Source organism: Somniosus microcephalus, chromosome 7 (assembly GCF_052327205.1).
Source record: "Somniosus microcephalus isolate GS21.2 chromosome 7, FLI_Smic_1.0, whole genome shotgun sequence".
Taxonomy (NCBI): domain Eukaryota; kingdom Metazoa; phylum Chordata; class Chondrichthyes; order Squaliformes; family Somniosidae; genus Somniosus; species Somniosus microcephalus.
This window is the reverse complement of record NC_140993.1, coordinates 129,597,607-129,614,554: the sequence shown is the minus strand read 5'-3', so window position 1 is coordinate 129,614,554 and position 16,948 is coordinate 129,597,607. Positions and strand designations below refer to the sequence as shown.

At 42.8% G+C, this 16,948-nt stretch overlaps 1 protein-coding gene across 1 annotated transcript in view; it reads left to right on the top strand.

Annotated features, from left to right (window-relative positions):
- Positions 1–9,338: 9,338 nt before the first annotated feature.
- tcea1 (transcription elongation factor A (SII), 1) overlaps positions 9,339–16,948 on the top strand; it is a 113,835-nt gene continuing 106,225 nt past the window's right edge. The window contains exon 1 of the mRNA XM_085992936.1: positions 9,339–9,816. Coding sequence (XP_085849062.1) covers positions 9,742–9,816 — 75 coding nt within the window. The 5' untranslated portion in view covers positions 9,339–9,741. The remainder of the gene's footprint in view (positions 9,817–16,948) is intronic.

Sequence of the window (16,948 nt, the reverse complement as noted above, 5' to 3'; positions counted from 1 at the left end):
AGGACAGATTGTTGGACTGCTGTGACACCCTGCAAGCCCCTTTGAACACTGGTATCTGCAGCCATGATGGCAGCAGTCCGAGCTTGCATGACAGAAGTCCGCTGCCACTGCAGCACCCAGTATGTAGTTGGGTGGCTTCTGCTCATGCTGCAATGGAAGCTGAGACATGGGCCATCAGACGCATCATGGTTGGGTCCACAAGTGTGTGAACTGAGTTGGCCACCATTTCCACGTTGGAAAGGATGAGCCCCAAGCTTTCCGCAAAGCCCTGTGCCAAGTTGGTGCCGAACTCCTCCATGCTCCTTGACATTGCACACAGGCTTTCTGGAAGGCTTGCCAATGCACCAAGCATTTCATTGTGCACACCCATCAGCCTCGTCCTGTAGTCCACCCCATCGAAGTGCTCATCTAAGTCCTCTGCAACAGAAGTTGTGAGAGCTTGCCCTCTGGCAAGCTGGCACCTGCGCTACCCTTGCTCCCTTCCCTGGCTGCAGGTCAGTCATGCCCGGTGTCTCACCACGTGCAGATCCCACCTCTAAGCTATCCTCTAAATTATGCACAGTGTCAGTATCTGAGCTGGTGCGGAGTGTGTGAAATTGAGTGACAGTGTTTCTTTATCATCACTTTCTTCTTACTCTTCCATCACTGCCTGGCCAGGTTGCAGTTCTTGGGTATTTTAAAGGAGAAAGACACAAGGCTAGGGTTGTGGTGCGGGAGGGGGGAGAAAACAAGAGGTGAATGCTTACACCATCTACAGCTTGTAAATCAGAAGAGAGAGGGGGATGTGAGGAGAAGGAGTAGGTATGAGGATACAGTCATCTTCTATTGTTTCAACTCTGTCGCTGAACACGGGCTCAGCAATTGCCGTTCCAATAATGTCCAGCACCATCTCCTCCATGGGGGTTTGGACATGCAAATGCAAAAAGGTGGGGGGAGGGGAGGGGTCAGGTGAGGCTAAATTTTGAAATCTAAGAAAAGTCAAGGCAATGGAGCAGTGTAGCGATTTGGGTAAAGATGAGCAGAGTGTGACGAAGGGACAGAGAGTTTAATGGTAATAGTGAATAAGATGAAAGCAGGGAATAATGGTAAAAAGTTAAAATTTAAGGCTCTTTATCAATGCACGAAGCATTCATAACAAGATTGATGAATTAGTGGTACAAATAGAGATAAATGGCTGATCTAATAGCCATTAGAGACTTGTTTGCAAGGTGGGGAACAAAATATTCCAGGATACTTGACGTTTTGAAAAGACAAGCATAATGCAAAAGATGGGGAGGTAGCCCTGATTAAAGGGTGACATAAGGACAGCAGTGAGAAAGGATCTTGGCTCGGAAGATCAGGAAGTAGAATCAGTATGGGTGGAGATAAATAACAAGGGGCAGAAAACACTGGTGAGAATAATTTATAGGCCCCCTAACAGTAGCTATACCATTGGACAGTGCATTAATCAACAAATAATAGGAGCTTGTAACAAAAGTAATGCAATAATCGTGGGGGACTTCAATCTTCATATAGACTGGCCAAAGGTAGTCTGGAGGATGAGTTCAGGGAATGCATTTGAAACAGTTTCCTACAATACATCATGGAACCAACCAGGGAACAGGCTATTTTAGATCTTGTGTAATGTGACATGGTTAATTAGTAATGTTATAATAAAAGATTCTCTAGGGAAGAGTGATCATCTGATAAATATTTCACTCTCAAACCCAATGTGAAATTCTAAGTCTGAAACTAGAGTCTTAAACTTAAATAAAGCCAATTACATAGGTAGAAGGAGCATGTTGGCTAGGTAGATTGGGAAATTAGATTAAAAGGAATGACAGTAGATTAGTGGCAAACATTTAAAGAAATATTCCAAAATTCTCAATGAATATACATTCCATTGAGAAATAAAAACTCCATGGAAAAAGTGATCCATCCATGGCTAACTAAACAAGTTAAAGATAGAATTAGATTAAAAGAAGAGGCTTATAATGTTGTTTCATTGTAGTTGCCTTGTTAGTAACTGACTTGCCAAAGTCCGAAACTAGAGTTTTGAACTTAAATAAAGCCAATTACAGTACATAGGTATGAGGGGTGAGTTGGCCAAGGTAGATTGGGAAAAATAGATTAAAAGGTATGGCGGTAGATAAGCAGTGGCTAGCATTTAAAGAAATATTTCATAATTCTCAACAAAAATACATTCCATTGAGAAACAAAAACTCCACAGGAAAAGTGATCCAACCATGGCTAACTAAAGAAGTTAAGGATAGCATTAGATTGAAAGAAGCTTACAATGTTGCAAAGAATAATAGTAAGCCTGAGGATTGGGAGAGCTTGAGAAACCAGCAAAGGATGACCAAAAAATTGATAAAAAGGGTGAAAAAAAGAGTAAACTAGCAAGAAATATAAAAACAGATTGCAACAGCATATACAAGTATGTGATAAGGAAGAGAGTAGCAAAAGTAAGCGTTGGTCCCTTAGAGGATGAGACAGGTGAAATTATAATGGAGAATAAGGAAATGGCAGAAACTTTAAACAAATATTTTGTATCTGTCTTCACAATGAAGACACAAAAAGCATACCAAAAATAGTGGGGAACCAAGAGGCTAATAAGAATGAGTAACTTAAAGTAAATAGTATCAGTAGAGAAAAAGTACTTGAGAAAAAGTACTTGAGAAACTAATGGAACTAAAAGCTGACAAATCCCCAGGACCTGATGGCCTACATCCTAGGGTTCTGGTGGCTTTTTTTTAAATTTGTTTTTATGGGATGTGGGTGTCGCTGGCAAGGCCAGCATTTATTGCCCATCCCTAATTGCCCTTGAGAAGGTGGTGCTGCACTGCCTTCTTGAACCGCTGCAGTCCATGTGGTGAAGGTATTTCCACAATGCTGTTAGGGCTGCAGAGATACTGGATGTATAGGTTGTGATCTTCCAAAGTTCCCTAGATTCTACAATGGTCCCAGTGGATTGGAAGGTAGTAAATGTAACCCTGCTATTCAAGAAAGGGGGAGAGAAAAAAAAACAGGGAACTACCGGCCATTTAGCCTGGCATCAGTTGCCAGGAAAACGTTAGAATCCATTATTAAGGAAATGGTAACGGCATTTAGAAAATCCTAATATGATTAGGCAGCGTCAACATGGTTTTATGAAAGGGATATAGCGTTTAACAAATTTATTAGTGTTTTTTGAGGATGTAACTAGCAGGGTAGATAAGGGGAACCAGTGGATGTAGTATATTTGATTTCCAAAAAGGCATTTGATAAGATGCCATATAAAAGGTTACTACATAAGATAAGGTCTCATGTGGTTGGGGGTAATATATTAGCATAGATAGAGGATTAGTTAACGGACAGAAGAGAGAGAGAACCAGGTCATTTTCTGGTCGGCAGGCTGCAACAAGTGGGGTGCCACAAGGATCAATGCTTGGGCCTCAGGTATTTACAATCTATATTAATGACTTGGATGAAGGACCGAGTGCAATGTTTCCAAGTTTGCTGACAATACAAAACTAGGTGGGACAGTAAGCTGTGAGGAGGACACAAAAGAGTCTGCAAAGGGATATAGACAGGTTAAGTGAGTGGGCAATAAGGTGGCAGATGGTATAATGTGGGGAAATATGAGTTTATTCACTTTGGCAGGAAGAATAGAAAAACTGAATATTTTTTAAATGGTGAGAAACTATTAAATGTTGGTGTTCAGAGAGATTTAGGTGTCCTCATACAGAAAACAGTTAGCATGCAAGTCCAGCAAGCAATTAGGAAGACAAAGGGCATGTTAGCCTTCATTGCAAGGGGGTTGGAGTACAAGAGTGTGGAAGTCTTGCTACAATTGTACAGGGCTGTGGAGAGACCACACCTGGGGTACTGTGCACAGTTTTGGTCTCCTTATCTGAGGAAGGATATACTTGCATTGGAGGCGGTGCAACAAAGGTTCACTATTGATTCCTGGAATGAGAGGGTTGTCCTATGAGGAGAGATTGAGCCTATACTCTCTGGAGTTTAGAAGAATGAGAGGTGATCTCATTGAAACAAATAAGATTCTGAGGGGGATTGACAGAGTAGATGTTGAGAGGTTGTTTCCCCTGGCTGGTGAGTATAGCACTAGGGGGCACTCTCAGGATAAGGGGTCAGCCTTTTAAGACTGAGATGAGGAGGAATTTTTTTGTACTCAGAGGGTTGTGAATCTTTGGAATTCTCTACCTGGAAGGGCTGTGGATGCTGAATCATTGAGTATATTCAAGGCTGAAATAGATTTTTGGACTGCATGGAATCAACGGATATGAGGATCAGGTGGGAAAGTGGAGTTCAGGTCGAACATCAGCCGTGATCTTATTGAATGGCGGAGCGGACTTGAGGGGCTGTATGGCCTACTCCTGCCCCTAATTCTTATGTTCTTATTTTTGATGAGTATATTCCACAGCAAAGATTCACTAGAATATCAGAAATTAAAGGTTTTAGTTAGGAAAATAGAGTTTTTTCATTGGATCATCGGTTAAGGGGAATTTAATAAAAGTTCTCATTGTGAAAGGCTTTGAGCAGGTAAATAATGAAGGATTGCTTTCCGCTGGTTGGTAAATAATTTTTTTTATAAAGGGCACAAATTTAGGATTAGCTCTGGAAGAATAAAAGGGAATTAGACAAATTTATTTTTCACACAGAAGGGTATTAGAGTTTGGAACAGCAAAGATAATCCCTGGTTTCTTTTCTCCACTACTTTCTCTAAACCCCCTTCTGCCCACTCCACCCTCACCTCTTAACAAGTGCGAGGAGCTCATGGATTTTTGTCACCTATATAGAGACAATCCATTCAGGAGACTTGGCTACTACCAGCCCCCTGCCCCCACACCCCTTGTCCCGAATCCCCATCTCTTGTTTCTTTCCCATCCCCTGCGATAGTCTCTCTGTGCTCATCTCCATGACCCATCTTCTGCTTCCTTAACCCATTCTCACCAAACTGCAGACCACCCAACTTGCCGCCTTGGCCCTCATACAAGGTGACATGGTTCCATCTCCTCAGGCACTATCCTCCTTTCAAAATCATCACACCCTAAAAAAAACACCCTCAACCCCTCTGTGTTGCAAGCTACGGCCTTAACTCCACCATTCCTTTCTTCTCCATTGAATATATTCTTGCCAACCAAATCTGTGCCCATTCCTCCTGCTACTCCCTGTCTGAATCCTCTCCAATCAGGTTTCCACCCCTCCCACAGCACTGAAATGGCCCTAACCAAAGTCACAAGCAACATTCTCTGATTGTGACTCCTCAGCCTCTCTGCACTCTTTGACATAGTTGACCACATTGTCCTCCTCCAACACCTCTCCTCCGTTGTCCAGGTTGTTGGGACTGCCCTTGCTTGATTCCACTCTTATCATATCCTATCCAAACATTTCCAGCAACGGCTTCTGTTCCAGTCCTCGCACTTACCTCTAAAATATTGTCCTGCTGCAATGTGTGCATGTAAACAGGACATCAGAGAATTGAGTGGAAGAGGGACTAAGCTGAAAACCTAACCTGAGAGCCTGGTGTGTCATTATTTGTGGCTGCAAAGAAGTTACTGTGGTGAAGGGTAATGTCTTTTGGGTTGTTGCCAGGGTTGTAGAGCCCTCAAATAAAAGTGAATCTTCCCATACTCCATGATTAGGTCCATCTAGATAGCAAAGTTGCACACATGTCAACTAGAAAACCAGTAAAAGCTGACAAACTACTTCAAAACCCAAAAAACTCAAAAACAGCCCTGACTTTGGCCTATGACCAAGACCACTGCTGCAAAGCGAGTTAAATTTATTTTTTCTTTGTGGAATTTCAAGATCACTTCCCCAAATCAGTTTATTTTTCCTGAAAACTGAAACCCAATGGCCTTACCTATGATGTGATAACAAGTACAGTAGTTACACTAAGCGTGCAACATATCAGCTTGTAACTTATGCTGCATGCACACCCAATGCTCCATCAGTTGTTTTATATGGAAACTTAAAAGTATACAATGTGATTTTTGTAGTGATAGATTTACACATTTCTGAAGGGGGAAATGAGCACTGATGGAAAACACACAAAATAAATTTTGCATGTTTTCCAACATTTGTGTTATTACCTTTGAAGCCAAAAAGATGCCCAGATAAATCTAGCAACAACACAATTTCATCAGTGCAAGGAAGTGCATTTCAGAAATACCCAGAACAGACACTGCAATGCCATCCAACACATTAATGATGATTACATAGAATATGAGTGACAGTGGACAATTTCACCCGATTCCTCTTTTGAGAGGAAGACGTTCAATGAGTCTCCTATTTTCCCTTACATGAATTTTGGACCTGAAGTACACATCCCACTTAAATTCCAAGATTTGCCCAATTACTCACAGTTTACATCTTCTTCATGAGGACAGCATGAGGCAATAGAACAAAAGGCTTATTAAAATCAATTTAAGCAGTGGGTTTCTCCTGAGCCTTATGGCAGTCCACAGTCTTGTATAAAACCACAACCTGCCCTACATCTTCCTTACGGGAGCAAATCCAGCTTGTTCCTTTCCAATTACTCTGCAGCCCTCCATACAGCCAATGTGTGTGCCATGACAAGCTAAACAATTATCTTAAAAAACTTAATGAGATTCCTTTGTAATGTTTGGGCTCACTAAGATCTTCCTTGTGGATAGAAACTACAATTGCACTCTGGAATAACAAGAGTATGTCTATTTCAAACAGAAAAAACAAATCCCCAACCTCAGAAAAAACAGCAACTAAGTGAGTCAGTGGTTCCTACCACTGTTCTCCAAGATCGTTATCACCCCCACTCCCTCAACCCTCACTGAGCAGACTTTAGACTAAGTGCCTGGCAGCATAGGACATTGATGCACAAGCTCTGATATGTATGTCTGCAGAACAGAATTGTGAGGCATTCTGGGTTGACTACTGAACACCACCAGCCAGCAGTGGAAACGCTGATATCTGTCTGTAAATGCTGACACAACTGAAGAGATACTGTTAGTGTGAAATGCTGAATGTTGGCATGTACAAATCTGTGCAACATGCAGCAGATATGATAATCTTGGAGACCTTGCTAGGGCTTTACTGTAATATACTTCTGATCTGTCCAAATATATAAAGCACCGCTTCAAGAAGCCAATAAGATATTGAATAATAATCCTGGTGGCTGTATGTTCCTCACTGTATCTTTACTCAGCTAGTAATCCTAGCTGTTCCAGTGGTAGAATGAACCAGGGCTGAAGAGAGTAGCCTTTGTTCTAGAAGCCATTCTTCTTGTCCATCTTTAAATAGCCCAGGTAGAAGATTGTCTTAAAATGAAGGAATTATAACTGTTGCCTAGGAAGTAAATCTTCACCTGCATTATGCTGACTTATTGGTCATTGACCAGCTGCACATTTTGATTTGGCATATGAAAACAAACACTTATCCTGTGGCAAAGTTTGACCATCGGCTGAACTGCCATCAATGTCATAGGATATAGCTGCAAGAACTGCATCAAAAGTAACTTAAGAAACCAACTTGTATGAACTGGAGCCCCAATATCTCTACTCTTCATAGCATTGCATTTGGTTATAGTATGTGCAATTGAAAAATACCACTGTCCGTGAACGATTGGAATCATAGAACCATAGAAGTTTCCAGCACAGAAAGAGGCCAGTCATCCCAACGGCCCATCTTAGGTCTGGCTGCAGCAATACAAAACTAATCCCACTGTGCTGCTCTTATATCTTCCTCTGCTTCAAATAGTTATCCATTTTTTCCTTAAAAAATACTACTTCAACCATTACCTATGCAAAGTATTCCATGTTCTCACAATCCTCTATGTAAGGACATTTCTCCTTGCTCTCAATTAAAATTAAGAAAGATTGGTATACAATGAATCAGTCAGTCTTCATACCATTTCTGGTACCCTCTAATCCACACCCACTGAATGCCATCCAGTCCTCTCAAGCAAGCCCTTGTCAACATTGAAGAGGAGCAGAATAACACACTGGCAGCTTTGGAAGGCATAACTTGATGAAAAATCACATCTACATAGAAGAACTTTAAAAGAATGCCACCCTAAAGAACCATTTATTAACCTCCCTGCAATCTTGCTCCTGGTGTACGTCTAACCATTGATATGGCCACAATGAAAAACTGCAAAGAAATTCAAACATAAAAATAAGCATTGATGATAATCTGCAGATTCCAACTTTTATTAAAGTTAAAACATAACCTTGGATTAAAATATCTTAAATGTGATTGTTTCCATAATTTCCTTGGTGCACTTTCATTTATATGTGCATACAGGGAAATCATCAAGGGCATAAGGTGAAGAAGGAGCAATGTGTTGTGGCCCAACGATAATCTGGCACCATGGTTTCTTCCTCTCCATCCACAAAATCCTCTTCAAGATCCGTTTGTGTGACCAAGTGTTCAGTCACCCATCCAATCCAAGATCAACAGTACTTAGGATGCCCGATGTTGATAATGGTTGCCAAAAGTGGGAAGCATCACATTCCTTAGCATTGGTATCCCTTGTTATTATATAAGCAAATAAATTCATCTCATCTCAAATGTTGCCTCTTTTCCAATAAGTGGTATTGAACTAGCAGGATGGGGACAATCCTGTGCAACTCAGATGCCATGTTTCATTTATTTCCAATGGCAGAATTTTTTTCTCTGAAGAATACATTAGCTGATGCATGCATCTTCCAATTTTGATGTAATGTTGGGTATTTACTACTTTTCTCAAAAAACACAACTAATGAAAGTTTTAAGCGCAATTTACAAATGTGTGGTAGGATTCAAGACACCACTGCTTTTTTTTTTTAAATGGCGACTCCTGCAAAGCTTTGCTTCATGCTTCCCATTATCCCAATATTCAACTTGTGGTGAGCGAATTATAAGTACTAGTAAAAACAAGCTGTTTACAATTTGGCATTTTTTTTTATTTGTTCCGGGATGTGGGCATCGCTGGCAAGGCCAGCATTTATTGCCCATCCCTAATTGCCCGTGAGAAGGTGGTGGCGAGCCACCTTCTTGAACTGCTACAGTCTGTGTGGTGAAGGTACTCCCACAATGCTGTTAGTTCCAGGGTTTTGACCCAGCAACGACGAAGGAACAGCGATATATTTCCAAGTCAGAATGGTGTGTGACTTGGAGGTGATAGTGTTCCCATGCACCTGCTGCCCTTGTCCTTCTAGGTGATACAGGTTTGGAAGATGCTGCGGAAGAAAGTTTGGCGAGTTGCTGCAGTGCATTTTGCCGATGGTACACACTGCAGCCAGATGTGCCGGAGGGAATGAATGTTTAAGATCAGCCGAACGTCCCATTCTGTGGATAACGAATGATATTAGGTGCGGGCACGTTAGAACCATTATAGTGCAGCGATAAATTCCTTATGTTAGGGTAACCAGTCAAGGGACATAAGATAAAGCTTTAATGGAGTCGTCATTTACGAATAAAAATCGATGTGACCTCCCGAAACTTATAGCACCGTTGTAAATTGCACTTTAAAAAAAACGTTCGTTAACTTAGTTTTTTTAAGGGGGAGGGGAATCTGCAAATACTCAACGTAAGACGAGCAGAGGCGCTTATCTATTGATTAGTAGGGTCTGTGCAGACCGCTTTCTCTATTTACATGATGGATTTTCCATTGCTTTGGACTTTCTCTGTGCGAGTGGTTCGCGCCCGCGGCTGCGGATGAGACGAGCTGGAGGGATTTTGTTACGGTTAAAGTAAAAAAAACACACGCTAAATCTGGTTAGTTGCAAACGAATAAGCGTGATGAGTAAAAAGGAGGAAGAAGACATTGTCCGAATTGCGAAGAAGATGGACAAGATGGTGTCGAAGAAGAGCACGGTGAGCGATTTGAGGCCATTACCTTTTAACTGTGACAGAAAGCCGGGCCCCGCGCGCCTCTCCCTCCCTCACGCACAATCCGCCGAACCTCCCGGGTACCACGCGCGCGTGTGTCTGCCTCCATCGTCACAATCCGCCGAACGTTCAGGGCGCCACGCACCTTCCGAGTAACAATCAGCCGAACGGCCCGGCGCGCGGCTCACTTGCTGACAGGGGCAACTGAGCTGATTGTTGGAGCTTCCTCTGCTTTCCAACCCGCCTGCCTACAGAACTGAATACAACATCTGTTTTTTTTTTAAACAGTCGCTAAAATACCACGGGCTCCACGTGTCCCTCACGTACACAAAACCTGCCGAACTAACGGCCTCGATCATTTACAGTAAATCATAGCTACAACAATATTACACACGGGTAGAGAGATTCGCTGATCTGCTACACTAGTTCAGAAACACAGCGTATCTGACGTGCATGAGCGTTTCTATTCAAATCATACGTATTTCTCAAAAAAGTAAAAGAAACTGACCTGTAGCTGTGTACGTTTACAGCTCCATTAAATCAGACACAGGACCTTTTCCTCCTTGGTATGTTGCTAAATTATAGGGTTACTTCTCGTGTTAGTGTCAACTCTGCTTTTGCAGTGTCTCCTGTTTACCGAACAATTGGGCAGGGATGGACAGTTACGTCAATAAAAAATATATGTATTTAAAAAAAAGGCTGCCTATGGTATAGGCGAGCAATCATACTAGTAAGCCGGGGGGGGGGGGAGGTCAAGAGACTAATGGGAGAAATGACACTTTCTGTTGCTAGCAAGGTGTTAGAGATAGGATATCCAGTTTTGTAATTGGGAATCCCACCAGTATATCTCTACTGGTCTCTTTTGTAAAGGAAGACGCCAGTACTGAAAAGTAACGAGTGGTCCTACCACATCTAAGTTCAGTATAGGTAACTCCAGATCATAATTTGTCTGATCAATAATGCATTTAGTATCCTGCAGTGTGCAGTGCCCACTGGTCATGGAAAGCTTTCCGTGAATCACCATCAGCACCTGGGCATGTAACTTCAGTAAGTGCCCTAATTTGTACAAGCTGGTATGTTGTCACAGATGCTACCAGATTAACTACAAGCATCTCTTGAAAGGAGGGCACCATCAATAATGGACAGACTGTCCAAATTAAAGGAGAATAAAGAAAACAAGAATTTGCTTTTATATAGTGCCTTTCAGGACCCCGGGATGCCCAAAGCACTCTAAAGCAAATTAATTATTGTTAAAATATTGTCACTGTTATGTATGCAAATGCAGCAGGAAGTTTTTTCATCATCTTGTATACTGAGAAGACCAAGTCAGCAACTTCATCTAGAAGGATTGACCAATCCCAATCCAGGAGTTGAGTGTACAATCTAGGCTGACAATGTGGAGGATGTGCTGCATTGTCAGAGGAGCCGTCTTTTTGATATGATTTTAAACCGATGCCCCATTTGCTGGCTCAGGTGGACATTTAAGATCTAATAACCTTAATTGAAGAAGAGTAAGGTATTGGGGCCAACACCTATCAAGGACCTATCCTCGGCCCCCTCCTATTTCTCATCTACATGTTGCCCCTTGGCGACATCATCTGAAAACACAGCATCAGTTTCCACATGTACGCTGACGACACCCAGCTCTACCTCACCACCTCTTCTCTCGACCCCTCCACGGTCTCCAAATTGTCAGACTGCTTGTCCGATATCCAGTTCTGGATAAGCAGAAATTTTCTCTAATTAAATATTGGGAAGACCGAAGCCATTGTTTTCGGTCCCTGCCACAAACTCTGTTTCCTAGCCACTGACTCCATCCCTCTCCCTAACATCTGTCTGAGGCTGAACCACACTGTTCGCAACCTTGGTGTCATACTTGACACTGAAATTAGTTTCTGACTACATATCTGCGGCATAACTAAGACTGCCTATTTCCACCTCTCTAACTTCGCCCATCTCCGCCCTTGCCTCAGCTCATCCACTGCTGAAACCCTCATCCATGCCTTTGTTGCCGCTAGACTTGACTATTCCAACGCACACCTGGCTGGCCTCCCACATTCTACTCTATGTAAAATTGAGGTCAAAGCTTGGCTGCCCGTGTCCTAACTCTCACCAAGTCCCGTTCACCCATCACCCCTGTGCTCATTGACCTACATTGGCGCCCGATTAAGCAACACCTCGATTTCAAAATTCTCATCCTTGTTTTCAAATCACTTCATGGCCTCGCCCCTCCCTATCTCTGTAATCTCATTCAGCCCCACAACCCCCCCGAGATATCTGCGCTCCTCTAATTCTGCCCTCTTGAGCATCCCTGATTATAATTGCTCAACCATCGGTGGCTATGCCTTCAGCTGCCTAGGCCCTAAGCTCTGGATTTCCCAGCCTAAACCTCTCCACCTCTCTACCTCTCTTTCCTCCTTTAAGACGCTCCTTAAAACCTACCTCTTTGACCAAGCTTTTGGTCACCTGCCCTAATTTCTCCTTATGTGGCTCGGTGTCAAATTTTTTGTCTTATAATACTCCTGTGAAGCGCCTTGGGATGTTTTACTACGTTAAAGGTGTTATATAAATACAAGTTGTTGTTGTTGTTCCTCAACCAACATCATCACCAAACAGACTTTAACTGATCATTTTTCTCATTTGCTGTTTGTGGGACCTTGCTGTGTGCAAACTGCCATATTTCCCTATATAACAGTGATTGTGCTTCAAAAAGGATTTAATTTGGGATATCCTGAGGATTATGACAAGGTACTCTTATAAATGCAAGTTCTTTCTTTGAAGCTCTTAATCGCAGTGTTACCTTGTCCTTTAATATCAGTTAAACAGAAAATAGTGTTGGTTTGTTTTTTCCATGTGTAGTGATGTGTTAATAAAGGGGTGGTTCACTATCTATCACTGAATGCATTTGTAACCACACTATTAATCACGTCAGCGTCCACTTGAATCCAGAACCACAGAAGTGTGAGGGGTTCCCCATGCAGGTGTAACCCAAGAAATACGTAGCAGCTATAAACTTGAACTTGGACCGCTCAGCCACACGAGATCCTGGGTCCAGTCTCGCCCTATTTGCAATTCTGGCCATGTTTGGTGTTTGAACCCATAAACTTGACTTGTAGATGAGGGTGTTATCAATGGAGATGATTAAAATCACTGAATTTTTTTTATTTAAAAAAACCTGTTTACATTCTATGCAACCTGCCAGCAATCAATACAAAGCCTTGGGGTTGATTGGGAATGGTCACAGGTTCAGCACATGTTGTACCTCATTTACATATAGATCTGCTCCTCCAGATCTTTATTGAAGATAGATGCATTTGTTTAAAAAGCTTAATAGTAGATGATAGTGATATTTTGTAAATAAAAGTACCTCTGGTTTTTTAAGGTCTAATTCTGGGGATAGGATAAAGAATTACAGTTGGAATTTAAAGTAAATAAATGTACGATTATATAGATTAGAACAAGAAATGTGTCTATGATGAATGGATTTTCATTAAAAAACAGGTGAAAAGATGGTATTTACCTTATACAGATGTTTGATGAGTTCACATTTAGAATATTGTTGGCAGTCTTGGGCACCCTAAATTCAAAAGGCATTGATGCATTGCGTTCAGAAAAAAGTGACGAGGATTACTCCAGGCCTTGAAGCTTCAAGTTAGAAAGGGTCTTGTTAAAAACTTATAAAAGCTTGTCTCATTAAAAGACAAAAAAATGCAGAGGAGATATGATCAAGATTTTTAAAATATTTGCAGCAATGGATAATGTATATTCAACTAAGTTACTACCTATAACTGTGAATGCAGAGTGAGAGACCATGAGGCGAGACCTAACGAGGCTCAAACAGGACTAGAAATGAGAAAGAATCCCTGCTGTCCTCTTTCCACAGAGCTGCAGAAAGGTAGAAGAGTCTCGCTGAGAAAGCAGTTACTGCTTTCCACAGATGTGTGTGGGACATGTCAGGAGCATTGAAATGTTGTGCCAAAGAATGCAATTAAGCTAGGATGTAAAGTTACATAACGCTAGAGCTTTACTTCAATTACTTTTGGGAGGAAAGGAGAAACCTTCCTGAATCTTCGGGAGATGAAACGGTGAATTGTACGTGCTCTGTAGCATGATGGGCCAAACTACTTTTTCTTGTTCCATGTTTTGTTGCATGCTTTTACCAAATATTGTTTTAGTGTGCCGCTTCAAGATTTCATGCTTTAGTTCTGGAATGCTCCATTAGATCATTGTTTCTCACCCTTTGGTATTTCTACTGCTATGTTATAATCCATTTATTTGCGATCGTACAAATGAGTAGGGATGTTTGCTGCAGGTATCGGGGGTGATTTACAGCTGCAGGCTGCCCCTTTTTTGCATAAAAAACAGGCAGCCGGCTGAAAATCGAGGCGGGGGGAGAGGAGGAGGGACCGTGGCCACTCTGCCGAATTTGTGTTTCATTCTGACAACCCATTGTAGGTGGAAGTTGAAGCCCCCCAACATCCTCCCCCCAACCCCCCTCAGCCTTTTTACTCTGACAGGACCTCCATATACCAAGCTCTTTCCTGTCTTTTAATTCTTTTTATGTAACGGTGCACGTTGTCTTCTCATATCTGTTTCTGCATGGTTTGTTTACGGTACTGTCGCCTCCGGTCAGAATGTGGTTCAGAATATGAGGCCTTTATATTTAACTGGGAGGATCACCTGACCATTATGGCTACTATATATCACCAAATGTCCAAAGTAACAATGCAACATAAGAAATAGGAGCAGGAGTAGGCCATACGGCCCCTCGAGCCTGCTCCGCCATTCAATAAGATCATGGCTGATCATCGACCTCAACTCTACTTTCCTGCCTGATCTCCATATCCCTCGATTCCCCTAGAGTCCAAACATCTATCTATCTCAGCCTTGAATATAATCAAAGACTCAGCATTCACAGCCCTCTGGGGCAGAGGATTCCAAAGATTCACAACCCTCTGAGTGAAGAAATTCCTCCTCATCTCAGTCTTAAATGGCCTACCCCTTATCCTGAGACTATGCCCCCTAGTTCTCGACACTCCAGCCAGGGGAAACAACCTCTCAGCATCTACCTTGTCAATCCCCTTCAGAATCTTGTATGTTTCAATGAGATCACCTCTCATTTTTCTAAACTCCAGAGAGTATCGGCCCATTTACACAATCTCTCATCAAAGGACAGCCCTCTCATCCCAGGAATCAATCTAGTGAACCTTTGTTGCACCGCCTCCAAGGCAAGTATATCCTTCCTTAGATAAGGAGACCAAAACTGTGCACAGTACTCCAGGTGTGGTCTCACCAAGGCCCTGTACAATTGTAGCAAGACTTCCTTACTGTTATACTCCAACCCCCTTGCAATAAAGGCCAACATGCCATTTGCCTTCCTTATTGCTTGCTGTACCTGCATGCTAGCTTTCTGTGTTTCTTGCATGAAGACACCCAAATCTCTCTCAACACCAACCTTTGAAAGTTTCTCACCATTTAAAAAATATTCTGTTTTTCTATTCTTCCTACCAAAGTGAATAACCTCACATTTCCCTACATTATACTTCATCTGCCACCTTACTGCTCACTCGCCTAAGTCTATCTATATCCCTTTGCAGACTCTGTGTTCTCCTCACAGCTTACTGTCCCATCTAGCTTTGTATCATCAGCAAGCTTGGGTACATTACACTCGGTCCATTCATCTAGATCATTAATATAGATTGTAAATAGCTGAGGCCCCCAACACTGATCCTTGCGAATGCCTTTTGGAAATCCAAATACAGGAAACTTTTTTTATCCGGCACTGACGTGGTGCCGGTTCATCAAAAATTCCGGATAACCGAGAGCTATAGTAAAAGATACGGAGAGCTGAGAGCTCCGTATAAAGCAACAAACCCTGTTGCTTAGCAACAGGTGCAGAACAATGGCCACAAGTTCCAAGCGTCTCTGTAGCTTAGCAACAACTACAGCCACACCCGATTGCACAGCAACAGCTTGCGGTCCCCGGGGTTAACGGACTCGGCTCGCGGGTAAGGGCAAAGGTCACCACCGCCATAACCGGAAGCAGGCGGTGAGAGACGCTGGTAGTGTTCCAGCGTGGAATACCCCAGGTTCGCCGTGTCGGAGTCTGTGGAGCGGCCGCCACTGGTTCTCACTATGGATGTTGATTTAATGTGCCCTGGATTATACTGTGGAAAGCAAATAACAGAAAGCCTAAATGGTAGTCAGCTGCGATATGGAGACTGTGGGGTATGCCCAAGAGGGGAAAGAACAGATGCTCTGAAGATTTGTCATAAATGTGAGGAATCACCAGAGCTATATGACGGGCTGTATCTTGGTTTCATGGCAATGCTACCTTTGGTTTTGCATTGGTTCTTTATTGAATGGTATTCAGGCAAAAAGATTCCCTCTCGAAAGAAAGAGTCGGTGGTGAGTCAGCAGAAGCAGCGATGGAGGCCACGACGACCCGCTGTAGCACGGTGGCCGGCAGCTCCTCGTCGGGAGGCTCTGAGGTCGAACCGGTAGGAGGGAATGTGGCCAGCATACCGAGGTCGGGAAAAGCAGGCCCTGGAAGGTCGGACACCGCGGGAGGCTCGGAGGTCAGACCGGGTGGAAGGAGAGCCAGGGAGAAGCAGGCCCCGGGACGTCGGTACCACGGTGGCTGAAGATTGTCGGGCAGGAGTGCGGGAAAGGCGGAGCGAGGCGAGAGCGGACCCTATTGTGATGGCGCCGATGTAGATGGCTGCCGTCCTTGTGGGCTCCGTGCGTACCAGGCAGCTAAGTGTCCTTTGCTGATTGGTGCGCTCAGCTCGTTAAGAAAAAAGCATTTCACTGACTGGATTTCACTTGTATTTGGTTATGTGACAAATAAAATTGAAATTGAAAATGAAATTGAAATTGAGGAAGGCAAGTAATATGAAGTAAAACTTACTGAACCTACTCCTGAATTTTGCCAGTTAACCGAGATTTCTGGTTATTTAGGTGCCGGTAAATCGAGAGTTTCCTGTATACTACATCCACTGGTTCCCCTTTATCTACCCTGCTAGTTACATCCTCAAAAAAACTCTAATAAATTTGTCAAACACGATTTCCCTTTCATAATACCATGTTGACTCTGCCGAATCATGTTATGATTTTC